This window comes from Diorhabda sublineata, chromosome 2, assembly GCF_026230105.1.
Source record: "Diorhabda sublineata isolate icDioSubl1.1 chromosome 2, icDioSubl1.1, whole genome shotgun sequence".
In the NCBI taxonomy this organism is placed as follows: Eukaryota; Metazoa; Arthropoda; class Insecta; order Coleoptera; family Chrysomelidae; genus Diorhabda; species Diorhabda sublineata.
The window spans coordinates 25034596-25058782 of NC_079475.1; the positions used below are offsets into that span (position 1 = coordinate 25034596).

Sequence of the window (24187 nt, forward strand, 5' to 3'; positions counted from 1 at the left end):
AAAATATAGTATTTAATGGAAAAATATATTTATTACTAAATTATTTTTATAAAAATTATATTTCTTTGTACTTCTTGCATTGTTCTAGCAATTTAATATAAAATATGGCTTAGAAAATGCAAAAATATTTTAGTATTCCCATTGATTTCTATCATCATCAAAATACTTTTAATATGTATAATATTTAATATGTATAATATGTATACGACCACCAAAATGTTAAAAATAATACTTTTCTGGTTTGTGTTTAATAATATAGGTATTAGTTTTTTTACTTTCTGGCCTACTGTTAAGATATATGAAAATAAAAAAAGAAGAAGTCAGTTAGTGAGAATCATAGAGAATTATCGAGAATGATTCATCATTAAGGTTAAGATGATATATTAATATGATTTGTATTGTACATGGAGTTGACAAATAAAGGTGTATAAGAAGGAAGACTATAAGTTAATTATTTAAAAAAACAACAGGTTATGGGCCCAGGTGATTCTGTGGATAATTAAAATATAAAGAAAATGGCTAATTCACAAATAAAAAATATTTATAACATAGAACTATTGAATGGTGAAAATTATTACTCATGGAAATTTAGAGTGAAAATATTACTAGAAGAAAAAGATGTGGCAGAATGGATAGAAAAAGAATTTGTGGAATCAGATTATACAGTGGAAAAAGACAAAAAGGAAGCTATGAAAAAAGATAAGTTATGTAAGTCATTGATAATACAATGTTTGGATGATAAGCAATTAGAATTTGTAACGGAGAAAAATACAGCCTATGGTATATGGCAAGCTTTAGGAGATATTTATGAAAAAAAAGGATTACCCGGGCAAATGATGCTAAGAAGAATGTTAATGTCATTAAAATTAAAAGAGAATGAAGATTTGGAAGGTTATTTGACAGAATTTGATGATCTTGTTAGGAAGATAAGAGCTACAGGGGCTGTTATGAGTGATGAGGACATTGTATGTATGTTAATGATGGGGATGCCTCCAAGTTTTGAAACAGTTATAACAATATTAGAGAATATGGATCCTAAAGTGTTAACAATAGATTTCGTCAAAAGAAAATTTAGAAGTGAAGTAGAAAGAAGAAAAGCATTAAAATCTGAACAATCAACTTATGAACAAAAATCAGCAGTATTTAATACTACAAATACTAGAAATATAGTGTTTCCGGTGTCACAAGGAAGGACATATGCAAAAAGACTGTAAAGAAAGTGTACCAGGGCAATCAAATTCAAGAGTTGTGCAAGGTGGTTTTACAAGAGGTAGTTTCAGAGGAAATTATAGAGGTGGTTATAGTAGAGGAGGTTTTCGAGGATATGCAACTCCAAGTAGAGGTTTCACTCGAGGTAGAAGTTATCATACAAACTACAGAAATCAGGGAAATCATGTAGAGGTGAACAAGAAACAAAGTTCAGAAGATCAGGAAGAGCAAGATGGAATATGTTTTTTGATGAATGGTAATGAAAGTAAGATTGTAAGTAACGATAATATCTCATTCTATATAGATTCAGGCTGTACAGATCATTTAGTAAATAATAACAAATATTTTTATGAATATTTAGAATTAAAAACACCAATTAACATAGCAGTAGCAAAGAATAATGAATATATGAGGGCAATAGGTATTGGAAATATTAAAGTTTTGAGTAAAATAAATGGAAAGATCATTGAATGCATAATAAAAAATGTTTTTTACGTTCCAAATTTAAGGAAGAATTTATTATCAGTAAAAAGATTAGAAATGTCTAATGTATCTGTAGTTTTTGAGGGTGGTCAGGTTAGTTTATATAATGAAAATAAATTGATAGGAGTAGGATTTAGAAACAGGCTTTATGAGATTATTTTTGAGTATAAGATAGAAAATCGATGTTTTATGATTGAAAATGATGACAATGAATCAATGATGTGGCATAAAAGATTAGGGCATATATGTAATGCAAATTTAAAGTTATTAGTTGATAAAAGAATGGTAAAAGGTTTGGAAAATGTAAATGTAAATAAAATTGATTTTTGTGAAGCCTGTGTAAAAGGTAAAATGACAAAACTTAGATTTGAAACAAGATCACATGCAAAAAGATTATTAGAGATTGTTCATACTGATGTTGTTGGACCAATAACGCCACTAAGTCACGATGGGGGTAAATATTTTGTTACATTTGTGGATGATTTTTCTAATTTTTGTACAGTGTATATCATAAAAGGTAAAGATGAGGTGTTTAAGTGTTTTGAAGAATATGTAAATATGGTACAATCAAAATTTAACATAAAATTGGCAGTGCTAAGATGTGACAATGGAGGGGAATATATTTCCAAAGATATAAAAGATTTATGTAAATCAAATGGAACTGTTTTAGATTATACAATACCATATACGCCACAGCAGAATGGTAAGGCTGAGAGGTTTAATAGAAGTTTGTTGGAAAAGGCAAGAACAATGATAGAAGAAGCCAACCTGCCAAAAACATTTTGGAATGAGAGCATTAGAGTAGCTGCTTATATTTTAAATCGTAGCCCTAGCAAACATTTAGAAAATGTTACACCAGCAGAATTGTGGTATGGTAAAAAACCTGATATAAAAAATATTAAGATATTTGGATGTACAGCATATGCTCATATACAAAAACAATTTAGAGAAAAGTTTGATCCAGTTTCTGAAAAAATGATTTTTATAGGATATACAAATACAGGTTATAGATTGTGGAGTATAAAAGGAAAAAGGGTGATAGTAGCACGAGATGTTATATTTAATGAAACTGATTTTATTTATAAAATAAAAAAGGCAAGTATTGAAATAAATAATAGAGAACAAAAACAGTTTAGAAGAAAACGCTGAAATAGAATCCGAAGAAGATGAGAGTAATGATGAAGCTCATAAAAGAAAAAATTTTGAAAGAATAAAAAGGAAAGTCAAAATTCCAGAAAAATATAATGATTATGAATTATATATGGCATTTGATACAGTATCATTTGTAGAAAAAGTACCAGAGACAGTGGAGGAAATAGATAATAGAAGTGACAAAAATATGTGGATACAGGCTATGAAAAGGGAAATTGATTCAATTGAGAAAAATGAGACATGGAATGAAGTAGAGAAACCGGAAAAAGCAGAAATTTTGACAGCTAAATGGGTATTTGCTAAGAAACCATTAGAAACAATAATGGAAGACAGATACAAAGCGAGATTAGTACGAGGATGTGGACAGAGAAATACTTATGATTATGATGATATATATTCACCTGTGGCAAAAATGACAACAATAAGGACTCTTCTAACAGTGAGCAATCAATATGGATATTATATAAAACAACTTGATGTGAAAACGGCATTTCTAAATGGAGATTTAAAAGAAGAAATATATGTTTATGCGCCAGAGAGGGTAAATTGTAAACCAGGATGTGTTTTAAAATTGAATAAAGCTCTTTATGGCTTAAAACAAGCTGCAAAATGCTGGAATATAAAAATAAATACATATTTATTAAATTTAGGTTTTACAAGATCAGAAACTGATTATTGTCTATATACAAAAGTTGATGAAGATAAACAAATTATGTATTTATTACTCTACGTGGATGATATCATATTAGCAGGGCAAAAATTAAATAAAATTGAAATTTGTAAAAATGATTTAATGAGATGTTTTGATATAAAAGATAAAGGAGATTTAAAGAGTTTTCTAGGACTTGAAGTAAATTATATTAAAGAAGAAGGAATCTTGGAATTAAGTCAAAGAAGATATTTACTTGGAATATTAGAAAGATTTAATTTTGATAATTGCAATCCCACAGCAACACCTATAGATCCAAAGTTTAATATTTTTGAAAATAAAGATGATGAATGCACACTACCAGTAAGACAACTAATTGGATGTTTAATGTATCTGATGCTTGGAACAAGACCAGATATCAGTTACTCAGTAAATTATTTAAGTAGATTTCAAGATAAAAATAATAGTTTGGTGTGGACAGGATTAAAAAGAATTTTAAGATATTTAAAAGGAACAGTTAATATGCATTTAAAATTTGAAAGAAAAAATAATGAGAGTTTGTTTGAGTGTTATGTGGATTCTGATTGGGGAAGTGAAGTGGTAGATAGAAAATCAGTGTCAGGATATTTAATTAAATTATTTGGTAATATAGTGATGTGGGTAACAAGAAAACAAAATTGTGTGACTCTTTCAAGCTCAGAAGCTGAGTTAGTGGCATTATGTTCCGCAGTACAAGATTGCTTATGGTTTAAGAAATTATTGTTTGATATGAAAGTCAATATTCAAAATTTTAAAATATATGAGGACAATCAAGGATGTATAGCTTTGATAAAAAATCCCGAAAATAACAAACGTGTAAAACATATAGATATAAAATACAACTTTGTGTGTGACATTTTAAATACAAAGAAAATGGAATTAACTTTTATTGGAACTAAAAAATCAAGTAGCAGACATTTTAACAAAGGGGCTCCACAAAAGACAGTTTTATAAGAATAGAGATTATTTAAATTTATGTCAAGATATTTTGTTTATTATTAATGTTAATAAAAGAAAAAAATCAAAATATAATATTTGAAATTTCATAGAAAAGTATTAAGAGAGGGTGTTAAAAATAATACTTTTCTGGTTTGTGTTTAATAATATAGGTATTAGTTTTTTTACTTTCTGGCCTACTGTTAAGATATATGAAAATAAAAAAAGAAGAAGTCAGTTAGTGAGAATCATAGAGAATTATCGAGAATGATTCATCATTAAGGTTAAGATGATATATTAATATGATTTGTATTGTACATGGAGTTGACAAATAAAGGTGTATAAGAAGGAAGACTATAAGTTAATTATTTAAAAAAACAACACAAAATTGCATTAGTATTGTCTGCACTCAGACCAGACACTGAAAGGAAACGTTGTGGAGGTTTAGTTAACTATTAATAGTAACAAACATTGCATTTGCATATTATCCACAATTTAATAATTTAAATATAGTATTTTTACGTATTATATATTTCTTCAACAGTATGTACGTATGTTTACCCAAAATATTCTATATATTATAGTACAAGTGGCAACCCTAGTTACAGTATATAAATCTTAAAGTTATATATTTTCAAAAATAACTACTTCCATCACTTCAATAAATGTAAGAGTGAATAAACAAACAATAAGTATACTAACCAACTTTGAATCTGATATGCCTATGTAAACTGAAATTTTCGTCCAAATATAGCGAATTAGAGAGATATGTAACTTCTCAGATACAATTGTTTCCGTATAACTGTCAAATAATTGTGTAGAATTTGCAGCATGGAATTTTTCATAATTGATTATCTTAAGCTGATAAAGATAAGAAAGGAATTCGTGAGATTCAAGTAAAAATAAGTTGGCACTGACATTCTTAGGCTATGTAATCTTTGTAAATTGTATGTCCGACTTAGTGGTTGTTTCATGAAGGTATATTTGTTTATTGATGTATAATATATATGTTAGAATATTTTATTGCTTATTACAATTTTTTATTAGCAGATTCACTTCATTAAGAATTTTTTCAAAAGCATCGTTTTTATGTACCTGCAATTAATGAATTTTGGAAGGGAGTATATAAATAGAATATAATATCTTTGTAGTTGTTCATTTATTATTGACTTTGAATATTTTTTAATAAATTTTAAATTCTAAATTAAGAAATATTATACGATATTTAATAATAAGTAACTATGTATATAACTAATGAAAATATATATATATATATATATATATATATATATATATATATATATTAATTGCTGTAATTCAACTGTTTCAAATGATGTACTATGTATAGTAATGAGGTCAACAAACCATCTTATCAGTAATCCACTTCTACCAAGCAGCTACGATAAAAAATTTCAAGAATTCTGAGATTTGTAACAATCCACTTCTTATAATACTTATAATCTTATAATACTTACACTTATAATAAAAAATAAAAGAAGTGATAATTTGACGGAGGCACATAAATAATGGTGAATTTAAAAACAAGCTGAATAAGGTAGCATATATGGCAAATTTTATAAACAGTATACTAAATAATTGAACGTATTTACATAAATAATTGCTAAATTCTTTGACAAATATTTTTTACGCAAAACCTTAGCTTTCAAATTATAAATATTATTATAATTATCAAAGGTCACTAGAGGCAGTAAATCTGTAAATCCGCCTCTGTAGTAGTATTAGTCATGATGGAAAGACTACAAGGTGTGCTATTGTGCACAAGCTAGGAAGCAGTCAATGAGAATTCGCTCCCAAAACGACGCGCCAATTTGAAAAATTTGAATTAAATACATGATAAAAGATTACAAAGTCTGCTATAGGGCGCCTGCTGGGAAGCAGCCAATGAGAATTCGCTCCCAAAGAGATGCGCAGAACGAGTCGAAAATGAGCCCTCGAGAAGAACACACCTTGTAATCTTTACATCATGGTACTAATAGTAGCAGAATATCATCCCATTTTAACAAAAGTATAAATAAGGTAATGAAAATTTGGGTCTTTCAGAAGAGAAAAAGTTATAAGGATATCAGGATGGAAATATTCGATATTAATATACAATCGGTTAAAAATATCGTAGTGTATTTATAGTACTTTGTATTATAGAAGGTATCGCTGAATTAATGTTGTTTTATTAAATACTCAAACACAAAAAAACCCAAGGTTAAATGACATAAGTGAAACTATTCTTTGGGATGAGGTTCAAAATAAATTGTTACACTATATTTTCAACATCCCATCCCATCCCGCGCCGCGCGCGGGGTTGTACCTTATGCCACTGTTAAGTACCTATGTTACTTTTCAAAGGACCAATTGATGGTAACAAATAGAAAATATACCTCAGTTTAAACCCAGTTCAATTCGCGAATTATTTTAGCTTATTTTCTATCGACCAACTGAACATGGGTCTCCCGAAAAGGCAATTGCAAAGAAATATTGATTGGCAATGTATTCAGTATGTTTTCCATAAATTAATACAAATACAGTAGATTCTAACTAATTAATTCCTCCAAATTGATATATAAAATTGACTACTGTTAAATTAACACTCCCAATTAGACTGTATGACGCGGGTTTTGAGAACCAAATTATTGTCGATAAGGAAACTCACATCGGACAGTGTAATTGAGAGTTTTGGAGTCATGGAAGTGAAAATTGCGTTTATTAAGAATACTTTTTAAGTCCGAGTAATGATTTGAAATGTCAGTAGAAGTAAAATGTGGTTGCTTCATATCCGGTAAAACTGAAGAAACGAGTGATCATTCGTATTGCAATACCTTTCACACTAATTTAGTTCGATTTGATCCTAGAAGAAGTCGGATAGGAGTACAATAAAAAACTGATAATAGTCTCAATAGACATCACAAAATAACACCACACTGAAAGGGGGATATGAAATGAAATACGTTATAATTATTTAAATATTTTTATTATTAAGTACAGGTAGAAAGGAACTCAATTCTATGTGATTTAATTTTATTGAAAACAATTACAAAAACATAAATATTTCTTAAAGTAATAAACATTCATCCAATTTAACAACAAACCATATTATGTTTATTAGGAAGGAGATCAAGCCTTAAGTCCCAATAATTATATACAAGTATTTTGAAAAACAGAAATCAATGATATTCCTAAACATCATCTAATTGGATTAAATAATTAATATTGGAATGACTCGTAACGTGTTTTTTTAAATTTGTGAGTTCTTACATTATTTTTTTTCAGTTATTTTCTCAAGTTGCCAAGTGGAATTATTTTATTTTTTTTTTTCATTCAAATTTCATGAACATAAATGCAGATATTTTAATACGTAGGTCTTTTCTAATAGGTATCTTCTTATGAATAAATAATCTCGATTACATATAAAAAATGAATATTTTAATAAAATATGTTTCCCCCTTTTGGGCATAATTTCAGTCATTATCAGAATATAACCGCACTCTGATAAGTATATGGAATTACCATATGTATATCAAAATACCATCTGTTTTAATCATACAAGGACTTTCTATTATTAAATTTGAAATATGATGAATAGAGATCTTTGTATGGTTGAAACAGATTCTAGTTTGATATTCATATAATTTCCATAATTTTGCACGTCAGATTATATTTTAATAATGGCCAAAATTAGCATATTTTCTATTAAATTATTATCATATTAAGTAAATCATTTATTAAAATAGAACTATCTATAATCATAATAAATTTAAGAAAAAACTGTTTCCTTTGCTTATTCAATGTTTTAGCTAGTTAATTTAGTTACTAATATCATTGACAATTTCCAAAACCTATTAAAATCAAATTTTAGTGTTTGAATGCATTTTACAAATAGAATGTGTAATTGAGTCAACATATAAAAATGAACACATGAAGAGCTTATTTATTATAAAGGATGAAAATTTTTCAGACTACTATTGGGGGAAAAACCGGTGTGACAAAATTTTTTACAAACTTCGTTGGGTTGCATAATATTGCTTCGACCAATCAAAGTCGTAAAGTTTTATTCTTATATAACATATCTAAATGACAAATAGTGTCTAACTATGCTTCTTTATAAAGTTTTAGTACATATTCCAACAATATTCACAAAACAGGTGAACAATGGGCTAAAATAATAAATTAATGAATTTTATGTAATAACAACAACACATTCTCGTTTAAATTGAGTTTTTTCTCTGATTTTTAATTGGAGTATTATTGTGAAGCTATCTACTAATAGATAGTTGAGAGGAGAACATTTTCCAATTTTCAGTTCTATTATTTGGTACTAAGCTCTGTTATTAGACCTTTTTATTTTTCTCTGGATGAATCGTCTTGATTTTAAATCTTGTTTGATATAGAAAATAAGTTTAGAATAATAGGTAAAAACTGATGTTTGACCTATTTCGGTCTATGTCAAAATATGGCAATTTTTTTTAATATTCTAATAATATTTAATCTCATTGATTGTCATGAAATAAAATAATTTAAGTTCTTTTCTTGTAAATTCACTTCCGACGTCAAAGATAAGTTTTATGATAAAAAATTCGGAATGTCTAGAAATTACATTCATCCGTCTTTCATATTAATACGAACTATTTAAAAATCACAGATTCAAACATTAAAGGATCCTTTCTAACATAAATAGAAGAAATAACCAAAGTCACAATACCACCTATACATCTAGATAAAAAACTTCTGCCTGCTTTTATCTTAACATTAATGAAAATTTTTTTGGAAAAAAAACAAATTCTAAAAATGAAATCTATTTTAAAATTCAAGTTTTGTAAGCACCTGATGAAAAGTGGAACCTTCCATCTATTAGAATGCAAAAAATAATACTTTGATTGTATTCACACTAAGATATTTACTATTTAATATTGTCATTTTACTATATGGGCTATTGTATATTTGCATTTGCCCAATAAAATAAAATGACTTACTTTTTTTCCCAAACATTTTACTCAAACAAGAAGACAAATATAAAAACTGAACACAATAATTAATAACTGCTCGCATATACATTTATTGAATTATTGGATATAAAGTGTCATAAATTAACAAAGTAAATTAGCTCAGTACCGCCGAACCCAGGATTTATTAGTTAATAAAAACTATTCGTTGCGACCCCTTCCCTTCGGCTTGCCCTCATGTTTTTTATTGAACAAAACATACTTCTATTACAAAATTTAAACAGTTAAAAACCGATACGATGTTATGGTGCTTCTAAGCCGATGATATTTTTAATGCAATATATAGCTGTAATAGAATAGCCGGCAACATTGCAAACAATAACAGCCAGACTATGAGATATAGAGGTTAATATTTTAGTATGTACCTGCCACTAAAGTCATACGTGTTTGGTATCGCCGATGTAGTTTTACAAAATATTCAGCTTTTTTATAGAATTGGCAACAATGTTGTCCGGAGCTTTGAAGCAAACGGGAACTTGATTGGTACGTAAAGGTCTGTTTTTTGAATATATATATAATGAAGATGAGATTGCCAAATTTTGAAAATAACAAAAGATACACATGCAAAGGGTATATATTAATGCAATTTTGAGTGCTATGGTTAACATTTGACATATTTTAATGCAAAACCATTAGTGCAATCAAGTAAAACCTCAAATTTTTGGAAAAGCTACTGCATTTTACAGCGCAATAAAACATTGTTTTGGTTATTATTTGAAATGTTTTGGAAAGTTTTTGCGAAAAAAATCAGATGATGAAGTGAGATAATTATTGATTTTATTAATAAGATACATTTACGTCCTGAAGTGTGGAAACTGGAATATATGAAAATAGAAATGTTAGAAAAAATTGATGACCTGTTATCGCTGAAAAATTTGGTATAAGAAATGTGTGGCTTGCAAAATATTCAAAAACTTGATAACTTACGCAAAAAAAGAGAGAAAAAAGATTGAAAGTGGATACTTAAATTTTCGCACTTATTGAAATAAGGTGGAAACCACAATCTTTTTCTCACTAAATTTTTGTTCAAAGCAATATAAGCCGCTACGAACTCCGTATTATTTCGTCAGCTATTGTTGCCTGATTGTGTAACCCACTTATGAAACAAATTTAAAAGCCATACTGTTGCAGGATTTATTGTTGAGCCATATGCTGCGTTAAAAGTTGGCAGTAGATAAGATCCGGCATTAAATTTACTGATTGATGTCCATCTCAATTTAATACTTTGCTAATTCATTAACTTACTAATTCTCGGTTCAGTCAGTTCTTTCTTCAATAATATATACAGAATTTATGATTAAAATTTAGAAATGTAAAATGTTTGTGGAAAAAAATTTTGGCAGCGACACTTTATATTCGAGTAAACCTTTTTATTCTCATTGGTACCATTTTAAAAGATCTTTGAGATTATTGAAATTTGAAGGAGTAAATCTCCTTAGAATATTATACGTGTTTTGTTATTAGCATTAGAATATGTACAAATATTCGACAACTGAATAATAAGGGAAATATAACCCTTTAAATGAGTTAGTTCTAAGACATTAGGATCATTAATTTTATATCACCACCAACCTTATTACATATCAATACAGGGTAGTTTTGGAAAGATTAATGATGGTTATTAATGTCATTTTACCGATTTTTTTTGTAATATCATCACAAATAGTTAATAATGCAAATGTTATAGATAATAGTATATAAATATGAAATAATAGCCCTTACTTGCCTTCCAAAGTACCCAGTAGTCATATGAAATTATGTAGATGATTTCAAAATATATGAACTACATATTTAAACTGTTTGGTAGATATTTGTAGAAAAAGCTCTAAAAATATATGTACATAATTTTTGACCAACTTATATCATGTACGTGAAAGTTTTATAAAACTATATTTCAATCAATAACTAGATAACTGAGAAACAAATCTAACTATTTATGATTGCAATTAGTTTCAACATAATTTATTAAAGAATGTGGATACATATTTCAATGTTCAGCATATGAAAATTAAATTGAAGATAAGATATCTACTGACATTAAAATATATCATTTTCCAATAGTTTATCATGTTCCAAAAACATCAATTACAAAATCACTTTTATCAAGATAAATCAATAATTTGAATATACTGTATGTTATCAGTGAATCCGCTTTTGAAACACTGGAATTTTCAAATTGATCTTGAACCAAATTATTGTTGTGATCAAGACATAAACGTAAATGGATTCTGGGGACTATGTACTTATGACCATATGATAGTGAACATAGTTCATAATCGATCTCACGATATTACTATCTGATGGAAAGTTGTAAGCTGCAGCCAACTATTTAATTCAACAAATTATTTCTTGAATGTTTATTATTTTTTAATATCATATCAAAGGTATGTGATCTTCCGCGCTGACTGATTTAACGTGATTTAACACCCTTAATGAATCCTGAAATTTCTTTGGCAATTTGGCATCGATAAAATATAAACTATTCAAAAATACTACAGTAAATTGAAAATGGTTGGTTGGAATTCCCATTCTTTATCTGCTTATAATATTAATTGATTATAAATTAACTATTTGCATATTTATATGTATATTTTAAAACGAGTGGCTGAAATAGGTTAAAACATATTTTATAAATACAGAGTTGAATATAAACCTTCAAAATGATACCAATTAAGTCACCTATTTTTTCTACAATTACCCTGCACTCTATTTTCTGTTTTTTATCGGATACTTTAAATAAAATTTCAAGAAACACACTCACGTTATTAAATATGTCTATCAATCGATTAAATATTCCTGGAAAAATATTTATTTACTTTCTATTGGGTGCAATTTGAACGTTCTGCTTATCTTAAGTAGTTTTTTCAATGTGATAAATAATTTTGTTTAAATTTCTGATAATGATATTGGTACCTATTTCAATACTATTACACTGTCCAACACGTGTTTTGGTAACCAAGTTATCATCTTCAGAGAGTCAAAAATTTTAAAAGCATCAGATATTTTAATTGTTAGTGTATTTATGAGGGTAATAGATGTGTTGAATCAGCAAATATTACTATCCACACCCTGCTATATTTGTTCTACAATGAGTTTTATGGTGAAATATTTCCCTTATTTTAGATTTTAGATTTAGAAGTGCTGTTAAAGTTTATAGAAATAATTCTAGTAGATGTTGGTCCCATCCGGACCATTATCAACCCTACCAATATTAACAAAACCCATATACCCCGTCTACGAAACACGTATACCCCGTCAACCGTTATCGTCTGACAAAACACTTTTATTTATTTAACACACCCCGCATTTCAATGTTGCCGTTATCGCAATCTGTAGTTAGGCGCGCGATAAGAATAATACGACTAGCCCGTAAACGTCATTTCCATTCCTAGACCTGTCTAGAGCATCTAGTAATTCTAATACTGAATATTTATATTTATGGAGTAAATACTTATGGAATGAGCTAACAATAGAAACAAGCTTCCTTCGGTAGAACATAAAACTAAAAACCCTGAAAACATGTGAAAACATCTTTTCATCAATATCAACATATTTCCCTATTATCTGCTTGAAAAGAAAAATAAGGCAAATGAATTTCGGTAACATAATTTTTATATTTGCCATTTTTAAAACTGTTGAAGCAAATTATCTGAAGGAAATTCTGTACCCGAATACAAAACTTTTTAGGTTATTTTTCATTTTTGCCAGATTATTCTGGTATTAGTTAATATGAAGATATGATTTTTAAAATGCTTTTAAAATATTTCTAAGAATAACTCCAAACAACTCAGGTTACATTTTGTTGTTATGGCTTTGTGAAAAAAGTCTATAGAACTAATGAACCCCAATCAATTTATTTATATCGAAATTCAAATATAGCAGAGTGGGTATAACTGTTTAATGTTCTTAATCATCTCAAATCACATGGTTGGGTGTTAAGTAACCAAAAAATAAATATTGACGCATTAGATTCTCTTAACAAATTTAAAATAAATATTAGAAATGTTATCAAGACTACTCCGCTTTATAACGATTGAATGCCAAATACAATAATGTAAGTGTTTTTTTTAATACTCCTAAAAACTTTATCCAATATAATCTCAAAAATAGCAGCCCATCTTAATGGAAAAATAATTTATTTAAAACTTCTGGTTTACCTATAAAATAAATTTTCATCAATTTTCCACTTCTAAAATTTGTGAAAGTAATCGTTGTAGGCTATCCAATCCAGTTAAAAAACCCCCATCAGGTCCTTCATGAACAGTTTTCGCTACAACGTCACTATTTCTTGTGAATGATGTATGTGCAAAATCTATTATCCTAACGTCAACGTCATTTACGGAACCAGAAATGGAAGAAGAATCTTCGACAAAAATCCTTTTAGGAACAGGTAGTAAATCTTCGTCTTCCTCTTCAGTTCGATTTGCGCACTGTAACTTACAATCACGTTTACTCGATGGCAGTTCAGCATCTGATACTTCTTCGTTCGAACTACTACTATCTGATTGATCAGGTAAGGTATATTCACTGCTGCTACTGTTTGAATAGACCATCCAACTATCCAAAGGGCTTGAAGGGGTAATACTGGAAGGCGGGGAAGAATTTAAGAATACAGTTTCCTCAGATATTGGAAAAAACGATGACGAGTGAGCGCCTCGTGCTGCGGCTTCGCCGAAACCTCTGTGATGAGTATCTTGTGAAACTTCTTCGTGGAGCGAATTGAAGTCCACTGATGAATTGGAAGTATCTGCGTCATAACAGTAATGAATTTCTCTACTATTGTCTTCCGATGCTTGTGTACAGTCGTCGTCGCAGCAACTTTTTAATACTTTCGAATAAAATGGTTCTGTGGTTGTTATTGAGCCATTAGAAATAGCACTATTACCTTCGTACACTATTAACAAAGAGCTGAAAAAAAAATGGAAAAAAATTATAGTGATCACTATTCTCAAACTTAAAATGTTTATTAAGTAGAACTTTATTGGCTTTTCATTTTTCTACAGTCTTTTTTTATGCAAGACCAGTACCTAGTCTTTATATTTAATAATATATAGTCAACAATTATTGATCTAAAGAGCCGTTTGTTTTGCACTAACTGAAAGACTACAAGTATTTGAGGTACTGATTATTAGAAATTAACCAGAGTATTTTAAAATAATGGATTTGAATATTTTGTTTGTAATGTTATTTCAGGTGGTTTATAGTCAAAATAGGGTGAATTGGAGACAGAAATATTTTTTTTTATAATTTTGTTTGCATAACCACCAGGGCTAGGTAGCCTCCCTGAGCATAACCAATGGATCTAATGGCCGATGGAATGTCATTACAGTAAACCAAGGCATTCAACTCGATAAAAATATACGGCAGGATAGATTGCCTACTCAGAAATGTGGAACATCTTTTTGTAGGTTTCAATGCTACAAACGAGATCCAAGCAGCTATGCCTTTGTTTTGGATAAATCTAAATCACCAACAAGAGTATAGAGCTCTTCCTGGGTGGTTGATGCTATTACATTCAAAAATGACTTCCTCTTCAAAATTTGGACCGGACTCTGGCTCCTCTATGCCATAATATATGTTTATGTATCATTTTTGTCTGGAGGTTTAGGAACCGGTATACTAGAAGAAGCGTCATAAATATTGCACAAGTACATTCTATACCTGCTTGAAGTATATTGTTGGTACTTTCTGGGCTCCTTCGAGTGATACGAAAATTTAAAGATCGGTGTGACGATCAAATAGGTAGGTCTAATCGAAATAACGTATTTGTTGTTATTTCTTTCTTGGAATGATCTTCACGTTCCAAATTAAATGTCTAAGTATCTTTACGTGACAATAATAATTATTTAGTAATTAAATTTTGACGAAAATATGATTATTTTTAGTAAAACTTGATTGATACTTACCAAGAATAAAACCTGTAACAACTCTGCTTTTCTATCACACTTCTAAGTTTCTGTAATTTTGAAATAACTTTTTTAATCACAGTTTTTCTAAGTCCGTAACCATTGTCAAAAAATCGACAGAGGGCATTTTTAAAGCCATCTTCATTTAGTCCTCGTCCCCAATATTTGTCTCTTTTATAATTTATATCCCTTTCTGTATCATACACTTGCATACCACATAACCTAACACCTAAAAATGAAATAATATAGTACATATGCACGAGAATGTAAACATTTTACTTTCTATCGAGTTGTGTACAATATTTTTTCGACCAAAACTAAAGAATAGAAACAATTTTGCAATAAATAAGTTGAATCTACTTTTCCTCACTAATTGTAAGTCTACATGTGTGACAAAATGTTATGACACTCAATGGCATCTGTATAGACCAAAAACCACTTGTTGGCTCAAATTCAGTTTGAAATGTCCTTTATTTTTTTTACTTGTTGCAAACAAGTGAAATTTAATATTTTATAGAGAAAATATTTTATTATTTGGGGAATATCTTAATTTACGTATTGCGGTAGTTTTGACATATCAATCTTTACGACACACATTTTCATTAAATCTTCTTATGATATCACAAAATAAAGCATCTGAAACTGATTTTCCGTATAATTAAGTAGAAATTACCAACATTGTAAACCGCAAAATATGGTTTCTCCACCGCCAAATTTCGTCATAACGTCAGTTTTTAAAAGGGATATGTACAAATCGATGTATCAGAAGTGAATCAGTGTAATCGCTCCTTAGATCACAGGGTGTTTCAAAAAAAGGTGATATCGTCCATAGGATAGATAGAAAACTGAAAAATATTTGGGGTTGGCTCAGTAAAAAATTTTCGTAACGCCATTCATATTCAAAGGGCGTTGAAAAAAAATATACACATTTTTTACGATTTTGTCGTAACTACTGGCAACATTGTATTGAAATTTTATACGAATATGTTTTGGAAGCCGAATGAATTTGTTTTTATGTCAGACTCTCATAGAGGGCAATAGTTACTCGGTTCGTACCGAGTAGTATTGAGCATAACTTTTTCAATATTTATTGTTTGTCGCGTAAATGAGACCCCAAAAATGGGACTGAAAACTTTCGTTTCTTGTAACGTTTCGTAAAAATCCAGTCTAATCAGTATAGGATCTTGTTTTTTAAAGTTAAATAATTCTTTAGCTTTGAATTTTACACGGCAATAGCATTCTCTCTTTTGCCATGGAAAACTGTTATTCATTGATAGTTAATAAAATACTAATAATAAATCTACGATTATTAAACAAGTTTGATAAATACTTCTTGTTACGAATCGTGTAACTAGTGCACTCTATGAGAGTCGGACATAAAAACAAATTCAATGGATGTATCAGCTTCCAAAATATATTCGTTTAAAATTTCAATACAATGTTGCCAGTAGTTGCGGCAAAATCGAAAAAAAATGTGTATCAATGTCCTTTATCTTTTTATACTTTTTTTGAAACGAATTTATTATCAGATTTAGTGGTTAATGGAGAATCATATGAGAATTTATTGATAATTTTCTTTGGTCGGTTTGTTTTGTGTATCATTGAAACCATTGCTTACGTCTTCACGCCTTAGAAAATGAATCAAATACATTTTGTAATGAAATGATTTAATCATATATTTTAGACTCACCTAAAGTTGCTGAAGTACTAGCAGCACATTTCGCTATTTGTTTTCTTCTCTTATCCGCTGACGCATCGTCTCCGTGTTGCCTGGTACCCATTTTCAAATCCAATATGCAAGGATGAGAGTATTGTGAGGTTATGTTTTCCAACATTAGAAAATATTGCTTATTGGTATTGTCCGCTTGTGAAATACTTTTGAGCACATCTTTAGGATTTCCCGTATGGTGAACCCTCATTCTAAAAAATAATAACAAATATGTGAAGTTGCTTTAAGGATGTCCCCGATGAAGGTATATTTTCCTCTACAGGGCTGGTGTTATTCGTGTCCTTATGCGCCTGCTAGTTTTCGTGAATAAAATTAAGAATTAAATAAAATGAAAGAGAAATGACTGGTTGAAACCAAGCGTAAATCTTTAGTTTTTCAAATCAATTTCAAGTCCACCTCAAACGATTATTATTGAAATATTAGCCTAAGTTATTATCTAAAATTTTATACTTATACTATACGAAAGGTCTCAAAACATGATACTTTCTGAGATAGTTTTAAAACGGTATGTGTTATGTAAGATGGGGACCTAAACATAACCGGAATAACATTACCGAAGGTAGAGTTTTAGTATTACGCAATTCTACTGGGATACATTCAACAGTAAACTTATTGTCAGTTCAGTGTCGTCTGTGATACCCTCGTTGCTTGTTCTGTTCTTTGGTCGAGATTGTTTTAGCTAGCTTTGTTTTTTTCTATAAGTTCTATAAGTAACTCAAGTGCCTAATTGGTTTTCACGGTTTCAAAAAGGGCTAAAAGTGAATTGATGAGTTCAAAGCGCCAATCAAACGTTTTCTTTTTAAGTGTTAAGATGCTTGCGCGAAATTTCCTGATTTGTGACAGGCAGGAGACTTCTTCCAACAGTTTTTGACAAATGATAACATTATTAGTCTGCTTCACCACAACTTATCTACCTGCATTCGTTCCGTCTGACGGTTTCTTATTTCTACGTCCGAAAAGAGGTCAATAAAACAACGAGGATAGTAATTTTTACATATGAGTACATAAAATGTTTTCAACAGAAAAGAAAAGAAAGTAGTTTAATGGGGATAAAAAATTTTTAAATTTGAAAAATCAAATATTTTGAAAATAATTCTGGTTATTTCAGCGTCCTCCTCGTAGTCTGACACGATAAATAAAAGGAGTGATCGCAATTCTAAGATTCCTAGTACTCTATTGTCAGGTCTGTTAAGTTTAAACCATGGTGTGGTTAATCAGTTACTTGCCATTTTAATACAAATTATAATGTGATTACCGACGTTAACAAATTCGTCGAACTAATTAACTATTGCGTTTCTAAATTCATTTAATTAGTATTAATCATTGGAAATTATGTGTTTATTTAACAAGATTACATTTTAAGATTGGTTGGTAGTTACCTTGAGAAAAATTACATTATAAAATATAATGACTTCAATAAATTAATGAATATTTGCTCATAAAAAAACAAAGCATTAAAAAATATATAACGATAAATAAAAGTACAACAAATATTTCTTATCCCTATAATTGTAGCCAAGAAAATATAAAAATTTCGTGGTTTCCCAAGCTAACCTCAACACCATGAGTGGAAGACCACGAAATTTCCACTTAATGCTTTGGGGAGAACGAGATCCACAAGGAAATCGTCGATTTGGGAACGCGATTTACTCACACTCTCAATTGGACAGTCGATATAAATAATTATCTGAACAGAGATCGGAAACGGAAACGATCGGAAAATTCGGACAAACCCACCTTCTTACACTACTTCTCATGTACAAAACCTACACCCGTCCCTAAATCGAATATATAGCAAATCCAATAATCAATTTAAAAGGATCTTGTCTTGTGAGTGCTAAATTCTCAGGTACTAATACAAGTGCCGATTCTGCCTCAGTAACACCGTTTATGTAGATATCGACATAATCCAGAGCTCTCTAAATGAACTACAATCTCAATACATGATTCGCAGCATCGAATCAAACAATTTCACTGCAAAAGACACTCTCCTCACACCGTGAATCCCTACTAGACCGCCTGTTTTCCTTCAAACCCACGAGAAAACTTCGCCATTGAGTGAAACCCTTTCTCAAACCCCAGCTCGTCGATCGTCGGTATTGTAGGTTTTCTACAGTATTACTGTAACCGGATGAACCTGTTCATCAGCCAAATGGTCGAAGACAAGGAAAAATACAACCCGCAGTACCCGTACTACACTAAAAACCACCACAATCCTAGCCCTGCAAAAGAAAAGCTTTCCAATATCAGGGCCATTCTAGAAATGAAGCGAATCCCTCACTAAATTGATCATATTTGCCAAATATAAACAACCCAACGAGTGTCTCTCTTTCTGTGCCTTCCATTTGAATTCAGGTGTATAGTGATGATGGGCAACTCTTGATAATGATGATTCAAGTTTCATACATTGTCATATATCGACGCCTAAATAGCTCCTAGTCACAAATTTTTCTCTGCATTATCAATTCGTTGTTGTGCATTTCGTTACAATGTGTATTCCACAGGTGTCCATTATCTAATGTCAATTTCACTTTGCGGTTTTTCATCACATTTTTGGGACGTTTTTTATGTTTTGGACCTTCTGATCAAGGAGTTTGTGGTGCTTATACAGCCACGTTGAAACTTTTCATACCACACAATAATGGTTGTTTTTCCTGAAGAAGAGACACCATAACATTTGCCTCCAATGAATCTTTTTCCGATTAAACAACAATGGATCTCTAACAAAAAAATTTGGAGGGAATGAGTTCAAAATTTGTTAGGTGACATTTAGAAGATATATTTTTGTCGATAAAACGTCTTGATCGCCTATAGTTTTCTTGATTGATTCAAGATTAGTTTTTAAAATAGGTAAAAATATTGATGTTTCGACGAGTTGGTCTTTATAAAAATGTTTCCATAAATATTTGATACATAAAATCATTTTTTTCTAAAAAGACTTACTTGTATACTTCTTCTCGTTTCCTTTTTCTATCCATCTTTCCTTTGGGATGTTCATCACGGAAACTGGGGCTGTACCTTTTTTCAATTTTTGATCCGCTACATAACGTGGCCTGCATCACCCCTGAAACAATTCGCCGACACATGTATTTTGCTGTACATTTTTCACGAGAAAAGGAGATAATCATTTCACAATTATTTTTTGAGAAATTAATTAATAATTACACAAGACATAAACAAAAAAATTGCAAAAAATGATTTGTGAAATCGAGTGGCACATTTTTGTAACGTGAAAAGAGGGTAGGCCTATAAATTGTTTTTACACATGTAGGATAACAAATTTATTCCAAATAATGAAATGAAAAAAATTAAAGCTGATGCCAATTTTTTATGAAACTCAAAAATCATTACCCAAAGTAACAAATTTTTATGAAATGAAAATAATCTGGAAGAAATTACCAGTTACTACATACCTGATGAGCTATAATAATTAAAAATTAAAAGCTTTGAAATTTTGAGAAGATGTATCTAAATCAGAACATTGACAATTTCACGACGAAATATGAAACAATATTAAATAACATATTTTTTTTGACTGAATAAATTTGAAATTCCGTTTAACAAACAAATAGAAAACTGTTATATTTGAATCAAAGATTTTTTTGGATTATTTACTTTCACAGCTTCAATTTTTTAACGCTTGCAGCAGCTTTTGTTGCATGAACTAGTTGTAATAATGTATTATTACTTACTTGAAACTCTAAATTCATTATATTTGTTAAGATAACAAAAAAATTTTCTTATACGTACCGTACATTTATAATATTTTAATCAGTTTGTTAACGTACGATTATACGAGATTGTCTGTGAAGTTTTCGAATTGGAAATGAAGATGAGAGAACTTCTTCTGAAGCTGGAATAAAGTCTTATTATCTAAATAGAGCGTTTGTCATGCGAAAGAAAATACACGTCCAATAATTTAGTTACTACGTGTTTGGAAAAGATATATCAAAATATGTAAAGATAGAAAGAAAATTGTTTATTCTAGCATGGAGAACTAAATGAACTTTTTAGTGTTTATACAAATCGAATTATGAGTTACCAAAATTAAGTTTCTGATAATTTATGACATGTCTCTATATAAATTCTTATCATTACAAGTCCTAAGGGGGAAATAGATTCTCAATTTATGTCATTCGATAACGGATAACCGATTCTAAATATATTAGCTAAAGCTAGCCGCGTTTAGTCACATTTTCATAGATATTTTGACACGTTTTACGCAGAAAAACAGAGATTTTGTTGTCGATCCATAAGCAGTACATAAACTTGTAAATCTGGTCAAATATACAGTGCTGTCAGGTAAATGATAGAAACAGTTTTTTAGAATAACCACAGATAACTCAATAAAAAAACTGCCATTCAATGAGTTGAAAAAATATGAAAAAAAGCTTCAAAATAAAAACAAATGTTTTCTATCAGGACAACGCTATTAGTGATAACAGTCTGACATTTAAGTTTTCTATTAAGTCGATTAATGTGGACATAATAAATCATCCAATCCTAGAGCTGTAACAGTCTAGATCTGTGACAATCAAATTGTTTTATTCACGGGTGTTTGTTTACGAAATGCAAATTAGCGCTAGAAGAAGAGTATAGCAAATACCGCGGCTCGAAAATAAAAAATTACATTATTACGCCCCGAAATAAAACAGCACATTTGTAGTGAAGTAGGCAATCTGTACAAAAATGAAGGAATTATGATTACACCAACAACCATAACGTGAACAGCTGAAAATTTCTCTTTGTTAGGCAGTCAACCGAGATTAGTAATAGGAAACAATAAACAAAAGTATCAAACATTATCATGATTCCATGTATATTTTAAAACGCTTAGAAGAATCATTGTTAATTATTTTGGACTATATTTGATATCATACAAAATAATTAAACAAAATTGACTGATTGCGAGGGAGGAAATTATATTTAGATAACCGGCTAAGTAATATGAAAGAATAGAATAGTATAAAAATGAAAATAACATAATCTGTGCAAGATGTATACTCAAACGATAGTTTAGGGCTATAATTACTATATTACGATTATCTGTCATAATGTCATAATGTTTTCCAATTGTAAAATTTGAATTGGAGAATAGAGATGATCACAGAACGAAGCAGTGAATGTCTACTTTGCAAAAAAAGTTTTGGAAGGGTCAAATGTTGAAAAATAGACCTAAATTTTCAGAAAATATGATACGTCAAAACCTTTTCAGACAATCATTGTATATGTACTAAAGAGATGAAACATTTTATGACAATATTCAAATTACTTGAAGTTGCGATTAATTTCGAAATATTTCTCAGATGGGGCTTACAAACTCTTCGTTCCGCCAATTTTTCGTGAATTCTATATTAGTTAAATTTGTGAATTTCTTTTTGTATATTATTATCACCTTATGAAATAAATATATATTGATAAAACACTTGTATGCATCCAAATAATCAGGTTGATAAGGTTAATTAATAAATATTATGAAATATATTTAGTTGACATTAAATTATAAGGTTCTGAAAACTGATCAATAATAATGATAGATATTAAAGCTGTTTCTTTATCTCTAGAAATAGTCACAACAATAATAATAATTACCCATAGAGGAAAGTTACAAGGGCACAAGCTTGGCCCAACTATGTAGTTTTACCAAGATTGGGCCAAGCCTGACTTACAAGCTTGACCCAATCTTGGTAAAACTCTGGAGTGATAACGATGGGCCAAGCTTGGTCGCCAAGACTGGGCCAAGCTTGGTCATCAAGACTGGGTCAAGCATAGATTAAACACATACCATATAGTTCTGATCTGACCTCATCTGACTATTTTTTGTTCGCAAAGCTGAAGGCTCGAGTTAAGGAGCAACAGATTTAATAGCGAGGATGGAATCAAACAAATGATGTACAAACATTTGGACTCTAGACATGCGTCATATTTTTATAGTGGCATAGAAACTTTAGTTAGACGTTTTGAAATATGTGTGCAATTAAAAGTTTTTTTATTTATCCATGCATATGTTAGTCTGTCTCTTTTATTTAGAAAATTTCAAAAATACAAATCGTAAGTTGTCGAGTGGTAGGCTAGCAAACACAATTGACGTTCAATAAAATTGTTTATACATTGCATAGAGAGAATGAAAAAGTTCGAAGAAAAAGAAGCGTACAGTCTTAGGAAAGAAATCAAGAACTTGAAATTTTGTATAATTTTCGGAATTATATTATTATAATAATGTTGAGAATTGATCTATTAGTTTGGTTATGGTACAACCATTTGATGGGTAATACTTTTTCAGAAAAGCGGTTGATTTCATTTTCATCTCTTCATGTAAAGAAAGTCAATTTATTGTTAAAACCCCGGTACAGTCACCGAAATCAATAATTTAGTCATTTGTAAATAACGGGAAAACTTTTTAAAAATTTTGTAAAACTTCTACAATCAGTGATAATGGAGAAAACTATAAAAATATTGATTTTGATTCTAATAACAAAAAAATAAGATATTTTCGAATACTCCCAGTGGCTGATAACATTTTTCTCAAACAATTTTTTCTCAAAAATATAAAAGAAAGTGGAATATTTGGAATTTATTCGATAATTTGAACAGATAAAAATTCAATTACATGTAAAAAAATCGGCCTACGGTGAACTTTTGACTTTAACTATATATTTTTAGAAACTATCAGACAAATAGAAATAAATGTTGTTTGAAAGACAACTTAATCTAACCAAGATAACAAAATTATGTCAGATTGGATTGGATTTGCACATATTTTTCTTGTTATTGAGTATGACACGCTTAGCGAATCGGAGAGTATACCAACGTTATAATGAGATTCGATCTAACATGAAAAGACATTCAGCGGATCATGATGACTCCTTTTATTGTATGGATATCATCAAGAAATCGTCGTTTAAATGTACTTCAAGTGCAACAACAGCTCCGCGAAATACGAGGAGTGGGTATAACCAGTGAACAGTAAAGCGAAGACTGCAGGAAAATAACCAAAAATTTCCAAAATTTAAACCAGCTTATCATCAAGCAAAGGATCGTCTGAATTACACACTGTAACAATAGAGGTCTG

General features: G+C 29.7%; 2 protein-coding genes across 6 annotated transcripts in view; both read right to left on the reverse strand.

Annotated features, from left to right (window-relative positions):
• Positions 1 to 5678, reverse strand: part of LOC130453343 (equilibrative nucleoside transporter 1-like) — a 29372-nt gene extending 23694 nt beyond the window's left edge. For both annotated transcript variants that reach the window (XM_056793025.1, XM_056793023.1), the window contains exon 1: positions 5171 to 5678. The gene's annotated coding sequence lies outside the window, so the exon portion shown is untranslated. The remainder of the gene's footprint in view (positions 1 to 5170) is intronic.
• Positions 5679 to 7372: 1694 nt separating this feature from the next.
• Positions 7373 to 24187, reverse strand: part of LOC130440697 (uncharacterized) — a 57384-nt gene continuing 40569 nt past the window's right edge. For 2 of the 4 annotated variants that reach the window (XM_056773979.1, XM_056773980.1), the window contains exons 5-8: positions 20059 to 20179; positions 17077 to 17306; positions 15387 to 15615; positions 7378 to 14388 (exon numbers count right to left, since the gene is read on the reverse strand). In XM_056773979.1, the coding sequence (XP_056629957.1) occupies positions 13656 to 14388; positions 15387 to 15615; positions 17077 to 17306; positions 20059 to 20179 (1313 nt within the window). In that variant the 3' untranslated portion in view covers positions 7378 to 13655. Of the gene's footprint in view, positions 14389 to 15386; positions 15616 to 17076; positions 17307 to 20058; positions 20180 to 24187 lie in introns of all 4 variants that reach the window. The other 2 variants (XM_056773981.1, XM_056773977.1) reach the window with 2 other exon arrangements.